The sequence below is a fragment of the Chlorocebus sabaeus genome, chromosome 9 (assembly GCF_047675955.1).
Source record: "Chlorocebus sabaeus isolate Y175 chromosome 9, mChlSab1.0.hap1, whole genome shotgun sequence".
In the NCBI taxonomy this organism is placed as follows: domain Eukaryota; kingdom Metazoa; phylum Chordata; class Mammalia; order Primates; family Cercopithecidae; genus Chlorocebus; species Chlorocebus sabaeus.
In genome coordinates this window covers 28,020,172-28,040,052 of record NC_132912.1, presented here as the reverse complement: position 1 = coordinate 28,040,052, position 19,881 = coordinate 28,020,172, and the positions used below count along the sequence as shown (strand labels likewise).

Here is a 19,881-nt window from a genome sequence, read left to right as displayed (position 1 = left end):
GAGAGTTTTATCCACCAAGTCCAGGAGTCCTACGTTGTAAAATTAGCAAAGTGGCCGGTGATATTTCAAGGTCACGCATCAGAAGTAAATACATATTTCTGAAAGGATTGTGTCCCGTGGATTTTCTTTTTTAGTACCCAGAATCTTCTCCCCACCCCCAGGATTTTAAATATGGAGGTAAATAGGTGTATGCATGCATGTGCTAATTCTAGATCCAGTACCATTAATTAACACGCTGAAGAGTCAAATTACTGAGCAGTAATTTTCAGTACTTTTTTGTACTTGTAATAGAAACCAATAAAAGGATTACAGCTTTAGTTTACTTAATGTAATATAATTCAGATAGCCATGGTGGAGTCTGTACATCATCGACAGGTATAAAACACATGACTGCATTGGGGGGTACTTTATTCATAGTTTAATTATTGAAGCTTTATTTTTAAAAGTTCTACTGTGTACATAACTAAAACAGATTTCCTCACTAAAATTAAACATTTATTTTTAGGAAGTTTGTAAATGAAGGTAACTATGGCTTCCTTATGAGAACTGCTTACATATTAAAATGATTTTTATTTTTACTGACGTTTTCTGATTACAACTGTAATTATAGAAAAAAAACCCTTATGGACATATACGTAGGGCATAATGTATGTAGATTTTGAAATGTCCTTTTTTCCTAATAGTGCATTTAATATATTTTAGCATGTCCTGACTTTTAGGATCTTGTGTTTGAATAACTGTTATGTAAAATTAATTTAACCAGATTTCCCCTTTTCTCCAGACTTCTTCACTCCTAACTCCTTTCCTCCCTCATCTCCTTCTCTGCTTCCTCCTCTTCCAGTTGCTCAGGGGAGAAAAATGAAGTATACTGTTTTTTTTTTTTTTGAAATGGAGTCTCGGTCTGTAGCCCAGGCTGGAGTGCAGTGGTGAGATCTCGGCTCACTGCAACCTCCGCCTTCCGGGTTCAAGCCGTTCTTCTGCCTTAGCCTCCCAAGTAGCTGCCACTACAGGTGCCTGCCACCATGCCCAGCTACTTCTTTGTATTTTTAGTAGAGACGAGGTTTCACCATGTTGGCCAGGCTGGTCTCGTACTCCTGACATTAAGTGATCTGCTCGCCTTGGCCTCCCAAAGTGCTGAGATTATAGGCATGAAGCCACTACACCCGGTCTGAAGTGTACTTTTATTACGTGATTGAATTTGCAAAGGGAAATGTTTAGTTAAAATAAATGAGATTTTGCAGGTTTGGCTACACCTGATACTTAATAATAGATGCTAGATTGCTCATTGGTGATGAAACCACATCTTTGGTTATGTATTTGTCTACTAGATCCCAAAATGTTCCCACTTAGGGAAATTCGTCACCCTGTATCAGAGTAAATTTTTCTGGGATATAAAGAGAAATTATAGACTGCATAAAGTTATGTCATGTTCTCCAAGAAGAAAGCTACTGGCGCCATGTGGGTATTTAAATGTAAAGTAAATAAAATTAAATAAAATTAAAAATGCAGTTCCTCAAGTCAAGCCACAGCTCAAGTGCTCAAAAGCCACATGTGGCCAGTGGCTAACCATATTGGACAAACGGCTATAAAACATTTTCACCATCACAGGCAGTTCTATTGGATAGCCTTGGGGTAAAGTCTATATGTATTGCCTGTTAATTAGAATTTAAAAATCATTTTTTTCCCTTTTGGTTATCATGAATAGTAATAAAAAGCAGAATTTCTGTCAATATTTTTGGAAACAGCAAACAGCTCAAAATTATTTAGAGTAAATTTTTACTCCCCTGCCAACTTAATTTTTAAAATGATGCAGTAAAGTAAAACACATATCAACACAGGGTTACCAGCACTTTGAAATTCTGGAACATTTAAAAAATGTTTGACATGGTACAAAATCCAGGAGTGGGCAGGCTAGAGGTGGGATATTCTATCAATTGGGTCAGGATCTAGAGAAGATGATGGAAGAGAAACTGACTATTTGTAAAAGACGCTCAGAAGAAGCAAATGAAGCGGAGAAATAATGTATTTATTTGGGGCACATACTTTTATGTTATAATTAGAGTATTCATGGAAATTAACCTGGGAAAATTGGAAGCCATCAGAAAGAAAACACAAGGGATGAAGAGGAACCATCAATGAGAAAGAAAATATAAGGGATGGAGAGGAACCACCAATGATGAATTTAGCTTAGTATGATTGGTTTTTGTTTTAAATGATGTGTTCATAGTTTCTCAAATCAAATCTAACTTTTTATAGCTTGTAGTCTTTAAAGGTTGTTTATTACCTCGATATGATACATCTTTAAAGGTTCTAAGATACTAAGTAAAAATGTCGCTCTGATTATTCTGGTAATATCATAAGTGTCAAAATTCTTTCCCTGAAGCTTTGCATTGTGTACCAGGTTGCCAAAAATGTAATAGAATCCTCTCTTAGCAATAGCATCTGGCTAATCAGAATAAAATTTATCTTCCAGACTTTTACAATGGAGTTTGGTTAGCTTTGAGTATAGTTAGAGTGTATTACTTGATACCTGTTAAAGACAGGAAATTGTGAGGTGCAACTGTTTTTCGTATATGGTGGGGGACATTTTTCTTCAACTATAAATAAAAAGAGACTAAAGTGAGTTTTCAAGTACAAAATGTGAAAGGACGCCTATTCAAGAGCTGAAATAGATGAAACTGAAGTGCTGACAGTTATGTGTTTGTCAACAGGTCTTTTGTTTCTCAACCTTCTGCTAGATTTTTTAAGGAACTCAGTCTGTCTTACATGGCATTTACGTAGATTCTTGCCTTTGTGTTTCTTGGGTCACAATAATGGGAGATGAAGGACTAATTTTAAAAATTTATTATTATAAGTATTGTACAATATGAAAAATGATCTCATTTATGCTAAATAATTATAAGAAATGTCACTAGCTATGAGAAATCCCTTCGTTTCTTAGAAATTTGAAGTTGAGGGGGAAAGTTGGCAATTTCAAAGAAAAGAATGAATAAATATAATAAAAGGAACAGTGTGCTTGGGCAGATGTTCCTGGATGTGGCACCCAGGCGCAAATAGTGCCAGCTTCTTCCCTCTTGACAGTGATTCCATACCAACCTGCCAAAATTCGGCTGGCAGTTTATTGCTTTGCTTTAATCATAATTTACATTTTTAGCAGGAATATAAACTGCAACTGATACTTGAAATATTGCAGCAATAGATTTTAGAGATAATAGACATCACAAAACTTACATGTTTATTGAGGAGAAAGACAAAGGCTTAGGTTTCAAGTGGGTTCTGTTTGATAAAGACTGTTTTTTCCATCTGACTCCATGTTGTAAACACTGGGCCATAGTAATAGATGAATTAGGCACACATACATGTCACCTATGGGTTTATATTAGCATATACAAACATGTTACATGTACGTAATACGTCATAAACATATAACTTTAGGATATCCAAGGATTCAGATTCTCTTTTCAAGTATAACAGTATGCAGCTATCTGACATTTTTCGCTACCAGGTGAACTTATATGCATTTGATTTTCTTCCAGATTCATGAAAAACTACACTACTATGAGAAGCAGAGTCCGGTGCCCATTCTCCATGGTGCGGCGGCCTTGGCCGATGACGTAAGTGTGCCTCTCCGAGCTCACCGGGACGTGTCTGCTGCAGACCTGGCCCAGGCAGAACCTGTCCTAGTGCAGACAGACGCCTGTGATCCTATGAGTGAAAAGCAGAAGAGGTTACAAATGTTTCAAGAAGTCCTGTCATCACTGAGCTTATGTTAATATTATGTTGATTTTCATTCACTTTCCTGTTCTAAAAATTTTGCATGTAGCTACTCTCTTGTTCTGCTTTGGTAACTACGTAATAGGAATTTTAGGCTTTAAACTGGTGGAGAGAGAGAAGCTGTCAGCTGTTGGTGTTCTGAGAAAGTCACAGACAAGAGGAATGTTATGGAGAAATAAAGACAAATGAGATAGCTCTATTGCTGACAGTACTAAAAAATGACAGATACTAGGATACGAACGAAGCATATGAAATACATAAAAAGACAGGATTGTTTTTATAATGGATTATAAAACATAGTAATGATTTATGGATATTAGGCTTTTCCAAATTACCTTCATAACCAAAAAATAAATTTTAGAAGCAGTTGGCATTGATGGAGTAGTTAATTTCCTGTAGCTGTAATTTTATTTTAAGCTTGGGGGAAGGGAACTAGCTCGCTGATTCTTACTGTTAACTTTCGGACTCGGATGAATTGAGAACACACCTGGATAAACTATAAAGGACACGAAACTGGAATAGAAATATGTTTAGTGTGAAGGCTGGTTTTAGTGATATCCTGTAGCGTATTTGTTGCTTTTAATATTTTTTTCCTTTATTTTTGATAAGACAAGCTATAATTCAGTGTGGTAAAATATTCAGGCCATAATATAATTAAAAAATTGGCCATCTTGAGAAGTTGATTTTATTTGAACTCCTTTGCATTCTAATTTAGAAAATACACATAGGTAATAAATACGCAGGTTCCGTGCTACTTGTTTAGTTCCCATTTTTCTTTCTGTTTTTATCTACAAAGATTACAAGTATGTTTCAATATGTATTTAATGAGGAAGCTTACTTCTGCATTATTGAAACAAAACTTTTAAAGTGAAGGTGAATGAAGATGTAGATACGCATGCTCAAGTAAGGCACAGTTGCCACCCAAGAAAACCTTAAAAAAGTCAGTTTTAAAACATTTACTATTCATAAACCAATGTTGTGTGATTCAATCATATTGCAACAATATTCCTTTATAAAAAATTAGAGACTGCTGTGTAAATATGATAAACCATAGTATCTTATAATTTGTCAGAGCAGTATATTTAAATGTTAAAATGTTATGTTTTAAGTGACTAAAGTGTGCAAATGACCTCTGTGTCTTTTTGTAAGTTAAAAATGCTGTAGAAATATTACCTCAAAAAAGTAAAAGCAATGTTTGAAAGGTAATTAATGACTATAATTTTCTATGATTTTATTTTTGGTGTATAATTTATATTATGCCCTTCTTTTAGAGAAAAGTCCTTTTCTAGAGATAAGAACAATTATTTTTAGCTTGGTAGAAAAAGTAGGGGCAAATGGAAATTTCATGCAAGGTTTTAAGATGAGTTTTTAAATAAAAATACATTTATATATATACCACATATTTCATAATTCTAGCCTTTTTTCCTGTTTGAATCTTGCTTTTCTTATGAAAATTATGGGATCTTTCCTATAGCCTGAAATTGAATTGGAATTTCGATAGGAATATCTCTTAATGGAAGACCTGGGGCAGGTTTGAAGTTGTAACACTTTCTTTATGTAGAACCCAAATGGGAATTCTTGGTTATTATAGTAGAGTACAGTCAGCATTTTTGGTACCAGGGTAGCTGTCAACCCATTATAGCTCGTTTTACGATTGGTATTATGATTGGTTGGCATTTAACAGATTTCTTCATCTGTATAGGTAAACATAATAAAAGTTTCAGGCCATTTGCTCTATTAGGGACATTCTAATTATTTTTACCCTAGCTCTAAACAGCACAGCTACTGTGGGTTTTTGGAATCCCCATGGGTTTTTGGAAACCCTGTGGATTTCACCACTTCATTCAGAAGCTCTGTTTTTGTGGGGGGTGGGGGAGGTTACAGTGTCAAAGCTTTATCCAGTTCTTACAAGTGGTCCTTTGTCTAGGTGCAAAAGACCATTCACATGGACGAAGTGCTGGGGTTTGCCCTCCTTGCAATAAATCAGAAGGTGATCTGGCTGATACGATTACTTGATTTGTACTCAGCCGAGAGCCTGGGCTCGGATCTGGACTACCGAAGGCCTAAAAGGAAGAGCAATGATTGACGATCTGTTTTTTTTTTTTTTTAATGCTGACCTCTCCTTAAAGATTGGAAAGCAGTAGCGTTGAGCTAGTCAGATTCTCAGTTGTCACACACCCAGTCCCACAATGCTCTTACTAAATGTTCTTTACATCAATGTAATCTCCCTTGCAGCTGGCCGAAGAGCTTCAGAACAAGCCATTAAACAGTGAGATCAGAGAGCTGTTGAAACTACTGTCAAAACCCAGTGTGAAGGTGAGGACATGTTACGCTGGTAATAAATACCTTCAAACAGGGCCACTTTCTGAGCCTTCAGATGAATTTTGTTTCGAGCATCAATTCTCAAGTAAATGTATTTCAAATAGGGCACAGTATTCTAATAGCCTAAATCCTATTAATGAGAAAGAGGTGAGCTTTTGATTATAATGTGATGAGAAACCGCAAAATACTCTTATTGGGAAGCTCAGAATTTAAGTTCTGACAAATATAATGTAGCTTCAAGGTCATCTTCGTTTTAAATAAAGTTAAGAGTACACTATACAGAACCTACTAGTAATTTTGTTTAGGTCTATTGTACTTGGGTAGTTAATGGGATTCCAATATGTTTGACAAAGATACCTATTTTTCTGTAGGATCATTTCAGCATTCCTCTTTCTTTCCCCGTTCACCTCCCCATTTCCTGTCCCTTTACTAATTTACGTTTCAAAATGTCATTCCGTTTTACAGAGAAGAGCACTTTTCCAGTGTAAAATACTCATAAAATATTGGCAGACAGATTTCAATTCTCCCTTTCCCATTGCCTCCTAAGTTTATCACTTATTTTTCCTCCAAATGTGATCAGTTTACAGCAGGCATTTCAGAATTTTCCTGTAGTTATTCTGAGATCATTACTGCACTAAATCCTGCACTGTATACATTTTGGACTTGACTCTGTGGCAATTATGTGTCAGATATTGTTCTGTGAGTCAGAATTACATATGGATTACATAATTACATAATTAAAATGCTCATTTAACTTGTGATGATTACTGGTGAGCATATGTAGAGTGTTGGATGAAAATCTCTTCTTAGATACAAAAACTAGTTTCTACTTTTCTTGAGAAATAACTTTCGGAATTGTGCCGTACTTGGTTTTGAATTTATTTTTATAAAAAGAGAGATGGTATGAAATAAAAGACGAGGTTAAAAACATGCATGGACTATAAGCCCTAATCTCTGTAAGTAAATAGAAGTACATGAATGTATTGCTGTAAAAGCTAAACAGGCTATGATTAGTGATGTGGGGGTAATTGATTTGTTGTGGTTTAGGAAGTTTATTAAATTTTTGTTCTAAAAGAGCAAGGATCAAATTAGAGCAGAAAAGTTCCTTGATGTTAAAGATAAACGCTAAAGAGATTTTTTAGCCACAGAATGTTCTGAAGATTTCTTCATTTGGTCTTAGACTGCCCCTGAGAAGTTAGTGTCACCCAGGGGAGGGTGAGGTTAGCTATGAGTAGCTTGTTAAACTCCTTTTTGAGTTTATTGTTTTGGTTCAAGGGTATTAGAAATGAAAGCAGCATGTTTCAGACAAAAAATATCCCCAATCATGGTATTTGGTTCAAGAGTGTTTCAAATGGAATAGCTAATTATGCAATATTATACTGGATGAGAACTGGTATTTGGCTCAAGAGGGAGGCATGACTTTAGACGTTATTAAGAAGGGCCATTTGATAAAATTTTATAATAATTAGTTACATTTTATTATGTGGAAAATATTTTAGGTAGATAATTCGGTTATTTTTCTTTTTATCTAGCAGTGTGACTAAAGAATGGTATGAAGTTGGCATGAAAGACATGTATTCATATGTGTAGAAAATAGGTAATATTCCAGGATACATGATGTTTCGTTTGGCAATGCCGGTTTGTAGTTAGCTAGTCTTGGGAAGAAAATATCTTTTTTCCCTTTTTGATCTAACATTTAACATTGCTTTTCTTGAAGTCATTCTTAATCTATCATCACTTTGACCTCGTTTCCATATTACTTTAACAAGTTAAGCCCCCAAATAAATTTTAGACTATTTCAGGATATAATCAGTTAATCTATTTTTACCCTGGGAGTAAACTAAAATCTTTTTTTGTTTGTTTTCCTTTTAAGCAGAAGCAAGGTATGTAGGTTGTTAGTTGAATTGACAGTTAAAATATGAAAAATATAACTCTAGTGTGTTAATTTGAATATTATCTTTAATTTCTAGTGGATTAGGGAAGTTACTTTTTAAAGATTTGCTATTTCATTTTAAATACTTAATTCATTGGACTGAAAAGGAAGTTGAAGTATATCTTCAAAGTAATAGAACTTTAAAAAAACAGATACACACACAGACACACACGCGTGCACACACACACACACAACCAAATATGCACCCACTCTGGGAAGATAACACACATATTCCACACATCTGCCAATTCTTTTTGAAAATTTGTATAACTTTCTTTGGCAGTTTATAAATGTCACCAGCAACAGATCTTCACTCATCCATTTATTCTTAGATTTTCTTTCTTCTAATGCCTAGTGTGTGCCAGGCCCTATGGATGCAGATTATAGAAGATGTATGTGCACTAGTGAAGGTGATAGGAGAAATACTGGATTTAAAAGAGGGAGTGCATAGAAATGATATGGTATACATAGGAATGGCGCTAAACCCAAACTTAGGCAGGGGGAGAATATTGAAGAAAACTTTACAGAGGAAGTGGCATGTAAGTTGAGACCTTACGTTGGAGTTTGAGGGAATCAGAAGCGTACAAAGGAGTGGGAGATGGGTCGGGGGTGGGATGTGAAAAAGAAATGATTTAGGTACAGGGAAGAGCATGTAAAGTCCCATAAAGGAAAACTTTAAATTTGAAGATGTGAAAATGCAAAACCAGCCTCAGAACAGGCAAACAGTGGCTTGCGAAGGAAGAAGGAGTAACAGTTTGGAGCTGGGGAGTCAACTTTTTGAGTAGGGTTTGCCCAGGACAGTTGGCTTCATGCCTGCAGTTCCAGCATTATTAGTAATAGCCTTTCTCCCACTTTCAATTGTGTCCCTATTTGGGTGATAAATTATATGGCCACACCTGAAATCATGAGCTTTTTTAAAAAGTGGAAAGCCATTGAAAGGATTTGAAGCAGGAAGTGACATGTCCCTCCATATGTAGTCTACAGACTAAGCTTTTGAGGGGTTTGATGGTGTAGAATGGGAGAAATACAATACTGAATGGAGGAAGGCCACTGGGAGCCTGTAGGAGTAATTCACATAGAACACTAGCACTTTGGGAGCCGAGGTGGGCTGATCACCGGAGGTCAGGAGTTCGAGACCAGCCTGGCCAACATGGTGAAACCCCATCTCCACTAAAGATACAAAAATTACCCGGATATGGTGGGGGTGGCGGTGGCAGGTGCCTGTGATCCCAATTACTTTGGGAGGCTGAGGCAGGATAATCACTTGAACCTGGGAGATGGAGGTTACAGTGAGCCAAGATCACGCCACTTCACTCCAGCCTGGGTGAAAGAGTGAAGCTCTGTCACACATACACACACACACACACACACACACACACACACACACACACACGGCACACGATTCAGGTCCTAATGAAAGAATGTGGGATGGGTAGAAGGAAGTATGGGGGATAGGCAGCTTGAGGGACAATTTTAATACATGGTCTTGGAATAACAAATAGTCTGGGAAAAAATAAGAAAAGTCACCACTAGAATGAACTCCAAATAGATTAAAACTTTAAGTGTAAAATGTTGAACCTTAAGAATATTTTTAATTGAAAAAATATATATTAGAAGAAAATTTGCAAGTTACATGATCATGGAATAGAAATGCATTTGATCCACAAAGACAGGAATACACACATACAGACACAAAGACACACCAATAAAGGAAAGAATGTTTTAAAATTGATAAGTGAGATTAGAAGGAATCATTTATTAATACATATGATTTATGATGTTTGTCCTTAATAAGACGTGATTATTACATTCACTTTTACTTTTTGCAGAGTGACTTGATAAAGACTTAAAAGGAAACAGAAATATTCTTTTTTGATAATACATAATTGTATTTTTCATTTAAATTATAAAGAAAGTAGAAGCCCCTATCCTCATTGCTTTATTAGTGAGGATGAATATCTTTTCCTATGCTTTTATGTTTTTATTTCTTCTGCGAATTGCATGTTCACATACCTCTAGGGTAACTGCTCTTGGCTGGCTGCATTACCTTTCAACCCTTTCTCTATATATAAATATTAAATGTTTTTTTCCCAGTATATCTGTGGGATCATAGAATGCACTACTTACTGTGATTTTTTTTTTTTTTTTGCTTTTAATATTTTTGGCATTTTGTAGCCTTCTCTTTATGTCAACAAAATTATCTATTTAACTTACTCCTTACAGACGAACCTTTGTTATTTCTGCTTTTCTGCTATTTAAATAACACTATGATGCACATCTTTTGTATATTAGAGGATTTTATGGAATATTTTGTCAAAATAAACTTTAATTAGGACAGTAAATTATTGGGGTATACATGATGTTTGTACATTTTACAGTTTTGATCCTTATTTCCAGCTTGTTGTTAAGACAGACCTTCTTGAGCACCTGCAGTATAGTGCATGAGAAGTCCTGTTTCCCTATGCAGTTGCAATTTATATGCGATTAATTGCATAAGCTCTTTTCGACTAATATTCTTTCTTTCTTTCTTTCTTTTGTTTTGAGACAGAGTCTCGCTCTGTCGCCCAGATTGGCATGCAGTGGCACAATCTCAGCTTACTGTAACCTCCACCTCCCAAGTTTGAGCGATTCTTTTGCCTCAGCCTCCCAACTAGCTGGGACTACAGGTGCTCGCCACCACACCTGGCTAATTTTTTAATTTTTTTAGAGTCGGGGTTTTGACATGTTGGCCAGGCAGTTGCTGAACTCCTGACCTCAAGTGATCCACTTACCTATTCCTCCCAAAGTGCTGGGATTACAGGCGTGAGCCACCACGCACAGCCTCAACTAATATTCTTTTTTAGCTTTGCTAGTTGATCACCACTAGAATATAAGCCACATGAGAATAGGGAATAAAAATTGCAGATATATAGCAAGCTTTCAGTGAGTACTGTGTGATTAAATAATGTTAATAAAAATTTTGTGTTTTTCCTAATGAATTGTGAGTGATATAAGAATATAAAATCATTATTATGTATGTCTCCTTAGTTATTTTTCTTTAATCTTACATGCATTTTCTAAGACTGGGTAGAAATATGTACTTTTATGTAATAGAATTTGGCATTCTTTTTCTTTATGACTTCTGGGCACTGAGTTAGCTTAGAAAGGACTTGTATTCTTCATGACAAGTTTACGAAAATTATCTTTCCTGTTTTCTTTTGGCTTTTTGAAAATGTGATTTTTTTAAGTTTGAAATTATTAACCTGTATGAAAGTTTGGTGTATGGTATAAGATGTGTTTCTAGTTATTTTTAATTCAAGTGGATAGCGATTTTCTTACAGTTTGATTTCTCTTTATTATATATCTGAATCTGTTTTGAACTCTTGGTTTGATTGTTGTTAATTTGATTATTTTATTGTTTTAGTAACTGTAGCATGATACCTTCTAAGGCGTTAGTAACTGTAGCATGATACCGTCTAAGGCCAAATTCCTATCATTATTCTTGCAAATGTATTTTCCCAGAAGAAATTTGGAATTCTCTTTTCATGTCATTAAAAAAACCATTGGGATGCAATTAAATTTTCCAATCAAAGAACATGGCAATTTATTTATTTAGATCAAATTGTTCCTTATATAAGCCTGGAATATTTCCTGCTAAGTCTATTCCCAGGCCTGATGTGTATGTGTGTGTGCAGGCATGCATATATTTATATGTGTATGCACGTACACATATGTATAAATTAATTTTCCCCCATGGTATACTGTTTATTGAGTATTTTCTAACAAGTATGTTGTTTGTATATAGTAAGCATGTTAATTTCCATAATACTTATTTTATACCACCTTGCTGAAGTATCTCATTTAATTTTCAATGTTATTGACAAGATTTTTAAAAATCTTTTCCTTTTTAGTAATTATAGATAATTTCCCCCTTTACCTTATTGCTTTGATATGATTTGCAGGAAAAAAATGCTCAAAACTTGTAGTAAATACAGGATATGCTTTTGTTTTTCTGTACTTTTATGGGGATACTTCTGTGCTTCCTGTTATTAATAAGTATGATGTTTGTTGCTGGTTTCTGATAGGATATTTTGCAAAGTTTTGTTCTCTCATTTTTTAAAAAAATAAATCAGAATTGTGTTAAATTTTGTCAAGTGCCTTTGTGGTACTTATCAAATTGATCATAGAAGCTTTTTTAGTCGTTAGCATAAATAATTGCAGATATCTATATGATAAAACATTAAATTCTTGAGATTAAACCTTTGTTTTTGATAAAAGAAGATTTTTATGTCTAATTTTGTAATATTTTACTTTGGTATTTAAAAAAAATCATCCTGAGACCAAAGTTGTGCTGTCATCTTTTTATACTTTCTGGTTAGATTTTGCATTTGGGTTGTGAGACCTTTGAAAAAGAAATGTTACATTTTACTATGTGTTGGAATTCTGTAAATAACACAGAAAACTTTAATACAACCCTTCATTTGGTTCCAATGCCATCTCTGGGGAAAGTTTCTCAATAGTGCGTTTAATTTGTTCTGTAGTTATTGATTTAATCCAGCTTTCAAGCTCTTCTAGAATTACTTTATTATTTATTTTTTCCTAGGAAACTTAACATTTTATTAAGATTTCAATCATGTTGGAATTGTGTTCGATTTATCCTGTTGATATGTATCCAAAGTTCTGTCCCATTCCTCAGTGCTATTAATATACATATTTTTTCTCTAGTTTCTTGCTCTGCATACCAGAAATGACTAATTATCTAATCTCTCAGAAGAACTGGCTCATTATTATCAATTCTATTTTTCTTTTTCTTTTTTTTTTTGAAACTAAGTCCTACTCTGTCGCCCAGGCTGACGTGCAGTGGCACGAACGGCTCCTTGCAACCTCAGCCTCCCAGGTTCAAGCAATTCTCCTGCCTCAACCTCCCAAGTAGCTGGGATTACAGGCGCATGCCACCACACCCGGCTAATGTTTGTATTTTTAGTAGAGATAGGGTTTCACCATTTTGGCCAGGCTGGTCTCGAACTTCTGACCTCTGGTGATGTGCCTGCCCCAACCTCCCAAAATGTTGGGATTATAGGCGGTAGCCACGGCACCGGGTCTAACTTTTTTCTTTATATCTATCTTTGATTAGATAGTGGAATACTTAGCTGTCATGCTTGTTTAATTACAAACACATTTAAGAGTATGCAGCTTTCTTTTAAATTTGGTCACCTTCCATGGACAATGTGTATGTCATATTGGCGTTGATATTAATTTCTTGATTGTCTGTAACACATTTTGATAACTTCAATATCCTGACTTATTTAAATTTGTGAGGTTGTTTGGGTTTCCTGTTTTATATTTACAGATGTTAATTTCTAGTTTGATCCATTTTTATCACAGTATACAACCTATTAACCTTTTTAATGTAAAATTTGTTAAAAATGTTTGCTTGCGCCGGGCGCGGTGGCTCAAGCCTGTAATCCCAGCACTTTGGGAGGCCGAGACGGGTGGATCACGAGGTCAGGAGATCGAGACCATCCTGGCTAATACGGTGAAACCCCGTCTCTACTAAAAAATACAAAAAACTAGCCGGGTGAGGTGGTGGGCCCCTGTAGTCCCAGCTACTCGGGAGGCTGAGGCTGGAGAATGGCGTGAACCCGGGAGGCGGAGCTTGCAGTGAGCTGAGATCCGGCCACTGCACTCCAGCCTGGGCGACAGAGCGAGACTCCGTCTCACAAAAAAAAAAAAAAAAAAAAAAAAAAAAATGTTTGCTTGCTAGTTTGGCCAACTTTTGCAAATACATGAAGGAAAAGAATAGCTATATGGAAAGCACTTTTTAAAAATTTATATATGGTCCTTTACAAGTTTATAGACAAAGTTAAATATACAAAGTGACTATTCCTGAAATGAGATAACCATTAAAGTTAATTGTAATAGCTAATAAACCAATAACACAAAGTCTTTACTTCGGAGCAGCCTTTTTGCCGTGCGCTTTCATGTATTATCTTGTTAATCATTGTGAAGCCCTATTAAGTAGGGACTAATATTAACTCTTTTTAAAGATTAAGAAAACGAAAGCTCAAACACTTGTATCCAGAAACTAAACTGGACATTTAACAGATGTTTGTGTGTGTTTATGTGTGTGTTTCAGGGATTTTCTGTGTTCTGTACCTAATAAAGAACAAAAGTATATCTTTCTTACTTGTTGGAGCCGAAAGTGTGAGAGTTGTGATCAGCTCAGTATACCACTGGAGGCTATATGAGTAAACAGCAAACTGTTCTCATAAATGCAGGATGTTGGCAAGCTAACAACTGTGTCCGCTGCCCAGAAGGAATGCTGAGGGCAGTCATGCCCCAAGCGCAAGTGTTTCTGGTGATTAGGCATAATTGAAGCCTGTTAGCAATGATGCGAACCTGTGATCAGTTAAGCAGCCGACCAATCATTACCTCCTCCTCCCTGCTCTTTCTACCCAATAAATACAAATCTCAGGGGCTGCCTTTGCTCACTAGAAGCAGGGAGCTCTCTTCTTCTTCTCCTCCCTGGCCCTTTCCTTAAAATAGTTTCTTTTGTTTTTTGTTATCATTTCTATGTTCGCCCCTTCATTCAGTCTCATAATGACGGTCTCAGGCAGTAACAGTAGTAACTGCTGTTACGAGGGTCTCAAGTAGTAACAGTGGCAGTCTGCCACACTTAATGATATACAGGATGGTCGTCTTTGTTTCTAGCACACAGCTCTGTGCTTGCAACATTGGGATTCCCAGTAAATGGAATTCAATGTAAATTATTAAATGTTTGGTGGAATTTTTTTCCATTATAGCCTTGTCTCTTCATATAAGATAATCTGTACATTTATATGACATTCAAACTTTTCTTTCATATTCTTCATAGTAGTATAAGATTGTGATTTTGTTGATTTTACTCTTTAGATATCTCTTGTTCTGAAGACTGCCAACACTTTTCTTGTATAACCTGTTGCCCTCAAGTCTTTGATAGTTAGGAAATGACTTGTCATTCTGTAATAATAGTGTCACCTGAGAACTGTCAAAAATTGAAAGATTATACCTAGAATGAATTGATCAGTCAATTGCCATATTAAAAAATTGATTATTCTTATTAGTCAATAATGTTTACAAAATCCAGTTCAGGAAAATAAATGCAATATAAAGGAAATGATAGATGTCTGAAAATGTAAAAGTAAGTAGCCAAAGGCCTAACTAGATTAATTGAATGTGAATACTTCCTGCAGTGATGAAATAGGCAAAAGCAATAATGTTGGTAGCATTTAGGGGCATTGATGGAGGGATATTGTTCTATACAGAGACTTTGTTTCTAGGGGAAACAAAGATAGTCATTAATAAATCAGAACCACTTCTAACCATCAGATTGTCACATTAAAGGCAAATTAACCTGTATGAGTCATCATTCTGGGGGCTCATTTTTGATAAAACAGTAAAGTGACATCATTTCTAGAATGTGGCATTATAATTCAGGAAGTCAGGGAAAATTTGGTAGATTTTTAAAAAGGCAATAAAATAAGATTTGTTGTAATTTTTAGCTTCCAAACATTCACTTAACAGAAATTACTCACTGCCTGAGCATGCAAGATGGATGAAACTTCATTAAAGCAAGCTGAAGGAAAAAGTTAAGCTGCCTTCTGGAGGGATAAATCAATGTTACTCATCCTTATGAGCTGGACACTTAATTCTGTGAACCTGACAGATACTTAGAACATAAAGTTGACTCCAGGGGGTCCAGTGCGGTGAGTGCTTGTGAGTCTGATGAGTTACAAGGCCTAGTGTTCAATTTCCTGCAGATTCTTCTGAGCAACAGGTAAACCCATCAGTTGTGATTGGTGGCTCTGGCATATGGAAACACAATTTCCATTTAAGTATTGCCTTTTGAAAGGAAAGTCTGTATATTAAAGAATAAAATCACTTCAGTTAAAACAGGATAATGGAATGCAAAATTTGTTTCAGTTGTCCAAAATTAAAAATGTTGCTCTCCAACAATATTTGTAAAACAAAGTCATTAAAAATTACAAACCTAATACCTATGAAATTATTTTGGAATGCAGACATGGAACAAAGCTAAGAAGAAAAGATACTTAGCTGATGTTCTTAATATTGCCTGCCAATTATCATAATTGCTTCATTTAAAAACATTTTATTCAGCTATCTCTATTTTACTATGTGCAAGATATGCCATAGATACATAGATAGTAGATATTCCCAGTGTTCTTTATTCCTCTGTATGGACCCACATTTCCATCTGCCAACTTGTTCCTCCTGTCTGAAAGACTTCCTGTAACCTTTCTTGCAATGCAAGTCTGCTGGTGGTGAATTCTTTTAGCTTTTGTATGTTTTCAAAACTTTTCAATACCCCTTCATTTCTAAAAGATATTTTTGCTGGGTATAGAATTCTAAGATAACAGTATTTTTCTTTGAGTATTTAAAGATGTTACTCCATTGTTTTGTGGCCTACATTGTTTCTGATGAGAAGTGTGCTGTCGTTTTTAATCCTTATTCTTTTATATATAATTTTTTTTCCTTTGGTTGATTTTAATATTTCTTCCTGGCTTTAAGCAATTTTTTTGGTGGTGTTTTATGTTTTCTTTGTGCTTGGGTACATTGAGCTTCTTGAACACGTGGGTTTATACTTATTTCATCATATTTGGACTATTTTCTGCCGTATTTCTTTAAATAGTTTCCAGCAACTGCCCCCTTTCTTTGGAGATGCCAGTTAACATGTATATTAGGCCATTTAAAGTAGTTCCCCAGATCACTAAGTCCTGTTCATAATTTGTTAGTATATTTTCTCCTTGTGTTTCACTGTGAACAGCTTATGTTGCTTATTCTACAGGATTGCTTTTCCTTCTGCAGTATCTATATTAATCTCATTCAGTTCACTTTTTTCTTATTTCATACTTTCCATATCTAGAAGTTTGAGTAATTTTTTAATATTCTATATCTCATGTTCTGTCTTTCCTTTAACTTTTTTGAGCATTTGAAATATAGTTAAATAATAACTTTTAATTTTCTTGTCTGCTATCTATGTAATTTTAGGGTTTGGTTTTATCCAGTTTTATCATCTGTGTAATTTCAGTATTTGGTTTCATTGTTTCATTTTTTTCTTCATTATGAGCAGTATTTTCTGCTTTCTTTGCATACCTAGTAATTTTGAGTCATTGTGAGTTTTATCTTGATTGACTACCAGTTACTGTGAGTTTTATCTTGTTGGATGCTGGGTATTTTATGTTTCTGTAGATCAACCTCCAACCATTTTGGCACCAGTGATGGGCTTCACGGAAGACAAGTTTTTCCACAGATGGTGGTTTGGGGAGTGATTTCAGTGTGATTAAAGTGCATGACATTTATTGTGTACTTTATTTCTATTATTAGTACATAATTGCCATAATTTAGGATCAGTGGGAACCTGGAGCTTGTTTTCCTGCAACTAGATGATCCCATGTAGCGGTGATGGGAGACAGTGACAGATCATCAAGCATTAGATTCTCATAAGGAGCATGTAACCTAGATCCTTGCATACTCAGTTCACAACAGGGTTCACGCTCCTATGAGAATCCAATGCTGCTGCTCATCTGACAAGAGGCAGTGCTCAGGTGGTAATGCAAGCAATGGGGAACAGCTATAAATATAGATGAAGCTTTGCTCGTTCTCCACTACTCACCCCCTACTGTGCGGCCCGGTTCCTAACAGGTCATAATGGGTACTGGTCTGTGGCCTGGGGTTGAAGACCCCTGCTATAGATAGTATTCTTGAGTTTTATTTTGTTATGCAGTTAAATTACTTGGAAACATTTTGATCTTTCAGAGGCTTATTTTTAACTTTTTTTCAGGTGAAATCATAGCAGCATTAAATCTTGGGCTTATTTTTTCCACTATTGAGATAATACCCATCCCATAACTCTTCTCAGTGCCTATGAATTATGAGGTTTTCCTGCTAACTGATGAGAACAAGAACTATTCCTGCCCTAAGCAAACTTCAGGGATTATTCTTTGTAATGCAGAGTTTCTCAATCTTAGAACTATTGACATTTACGGGCTGGATAATTGCTTCTGGAGTTTAGGGGACTGTCCTGTATACGATCAAATGTTTGGGAGCATCCCTGGCCTCAGTACAGTAGGTGGCGGTAACATCCTTTAAATTGTGACGATCAAAAAATGTCTCCAGATATTGCCAATGGCTCCAAGGGAGTACAGTTGCCTCAGTTAAGAGCCACTGCTCTAATCCTTTCTGGTAGTTTTCTTATATGAATGCCATGGCTAAGGACTTTGCTCAGGACTCAAGGGAGACCTCCTACAGATCTCCCGAATTCTGTATCTGCCACCCTTTCCTCTTCTTTGTCTTCACTGAGAACTTTAGTCAGTTGACCTCTCTGGATTCTCAGCTCTGTTTTCTCAACTCGAGACCACTGAGTTTTGCCTGTATTTCTTTTTTGCCATCACAGCCTGGAAACTCTAGGCTATAATGCTGGGGCAGTCATAGGCTCACATTGTTTCCTGTCTCTCAGTGATCTCTGTCCTTTGTTGCTTGATGTCCAGCATCTTTGAAAAGTATTGTTTCTTATTCTTTATTTTTATGTATTTTTAGTTTTTAGGTTTTTCAGGCAGATCCCTGTTAACCTCATCTTAGTCCTCATCCTTATTTTCGAAAGGTACTTTTGCTGGATACACAATTCTGGACTGGCTATTATTTTTTTCTAAGCACTTTGAAAGTATTTGAATTGTCTTCTAATGTCTACTGGTGCTGTTAATCAGCTGTCAATCAGTTTTCTTCTTTCCTTTCTGATGACCTGTCTTTTTTGCTCTGAGTACTTTTAAGATCTTCTCTTTGCCTTTGCCATTTTGCAGTTCTGCTGTGATGTATTAAGCATAGGTTTCTTTTTGTCTTTCCTTGTTCCTAAAGGATATATTGGGCTTCCTGAACCTGTAGAGTCTTTCTCTCATCAGTTCTCAAAAATTTGCAGCCATTATCTTCGCGGGTATTTTATCATCTTGATATTGTTTATTTTTTCCCCTTTAAAACTCTTGTTGTATGCAAAAAGCATGAACCACGAAGGAAAAAAACATAAATTGAGCTCATTAAAATTAGAGTCCTTTATTGAGCAAAAATCACCAAGAAGGAGAGTGAAAGGGCAAGCTACCAAAAGGGAGAATGTATTTTTAGCACATATAACTGATAAAGACTGGGGTCCAGTATATTATCAGTAGTTCTTACAAATTAATAAGAAAAAGATGCAATAGAAAAACATGCAAATATCTTGAGGGGGCATTTCACAAACAGACACATATGCCCAATAAACACAAATGGGTTTCAGTCTCATTCATTTTAAGAAAAATGAACATTTCAACTGCAGGAAATACCACTATACACTTGGAATGGCCAAATTTAGACTAACAATGTAAAATGTTTGGGATCATGTTAGAAAGCTAGAAGAACTCACATTGTTAGTAGAAGTATAATTGAAAAACACTACTAATGTTGAATGTACTTACTATACACCCATGACCCAGGCATTGTACTCTTAAATATACTTAAATAACATCATATATATATATATATATATGCATCAAAAGATATGAAACATTTATGGCAGCATTATTTATACTAGCCAGGAACTGAAAACAACCCAGATGCCCCTCAAAGGCATAATGGGTAAAGAAACTGTAAGATATTTATATGTTGGAATACTATATAACAATGACAAATGAATTCCTTCTACCATGGATGAATTTCACTAGCTTAATATTAGGGAAAAATGAATACACACTTATATTCTAATTATATGCTTTTCAAATAAAGGGAAAGATTGACACTTTGGGGGGTATAGAGGGCATGATGACTAGGAAGGAGCATAAGTGGGGGCC

General features: G+C 35.6%; 1 protein-coding gene across 4 annotated transcripts in view; it reads left to right on the top strand.

Annotated features, from left to right (window-relative positions):
* MPP7 (MAGUK p55 scaffold protein 7) overlaps positions 1-19,881 on the top strand; it is a 251,961-nt gene that overhangs the window by 152,891 nt on the left and 79,189 nt on the right. For all 4 annotated transcript variants that reach the window (XM_008002649.3, XM_073018824.1, XM_073018823.1 and 1 more), the window contains 2 exons: positions 3,537-3,614; positions 6,010-6,090. In XM_008002649.3, the coding sequence (XP_008000840.1) occupies positions 3,537-3,614; positions 6,010-6,090 (159 nt within the window). The remainder of the gene's footprint in view (positions 1-3,536; positions 3,615-6,009; positions 6,091-19,881) is intronic.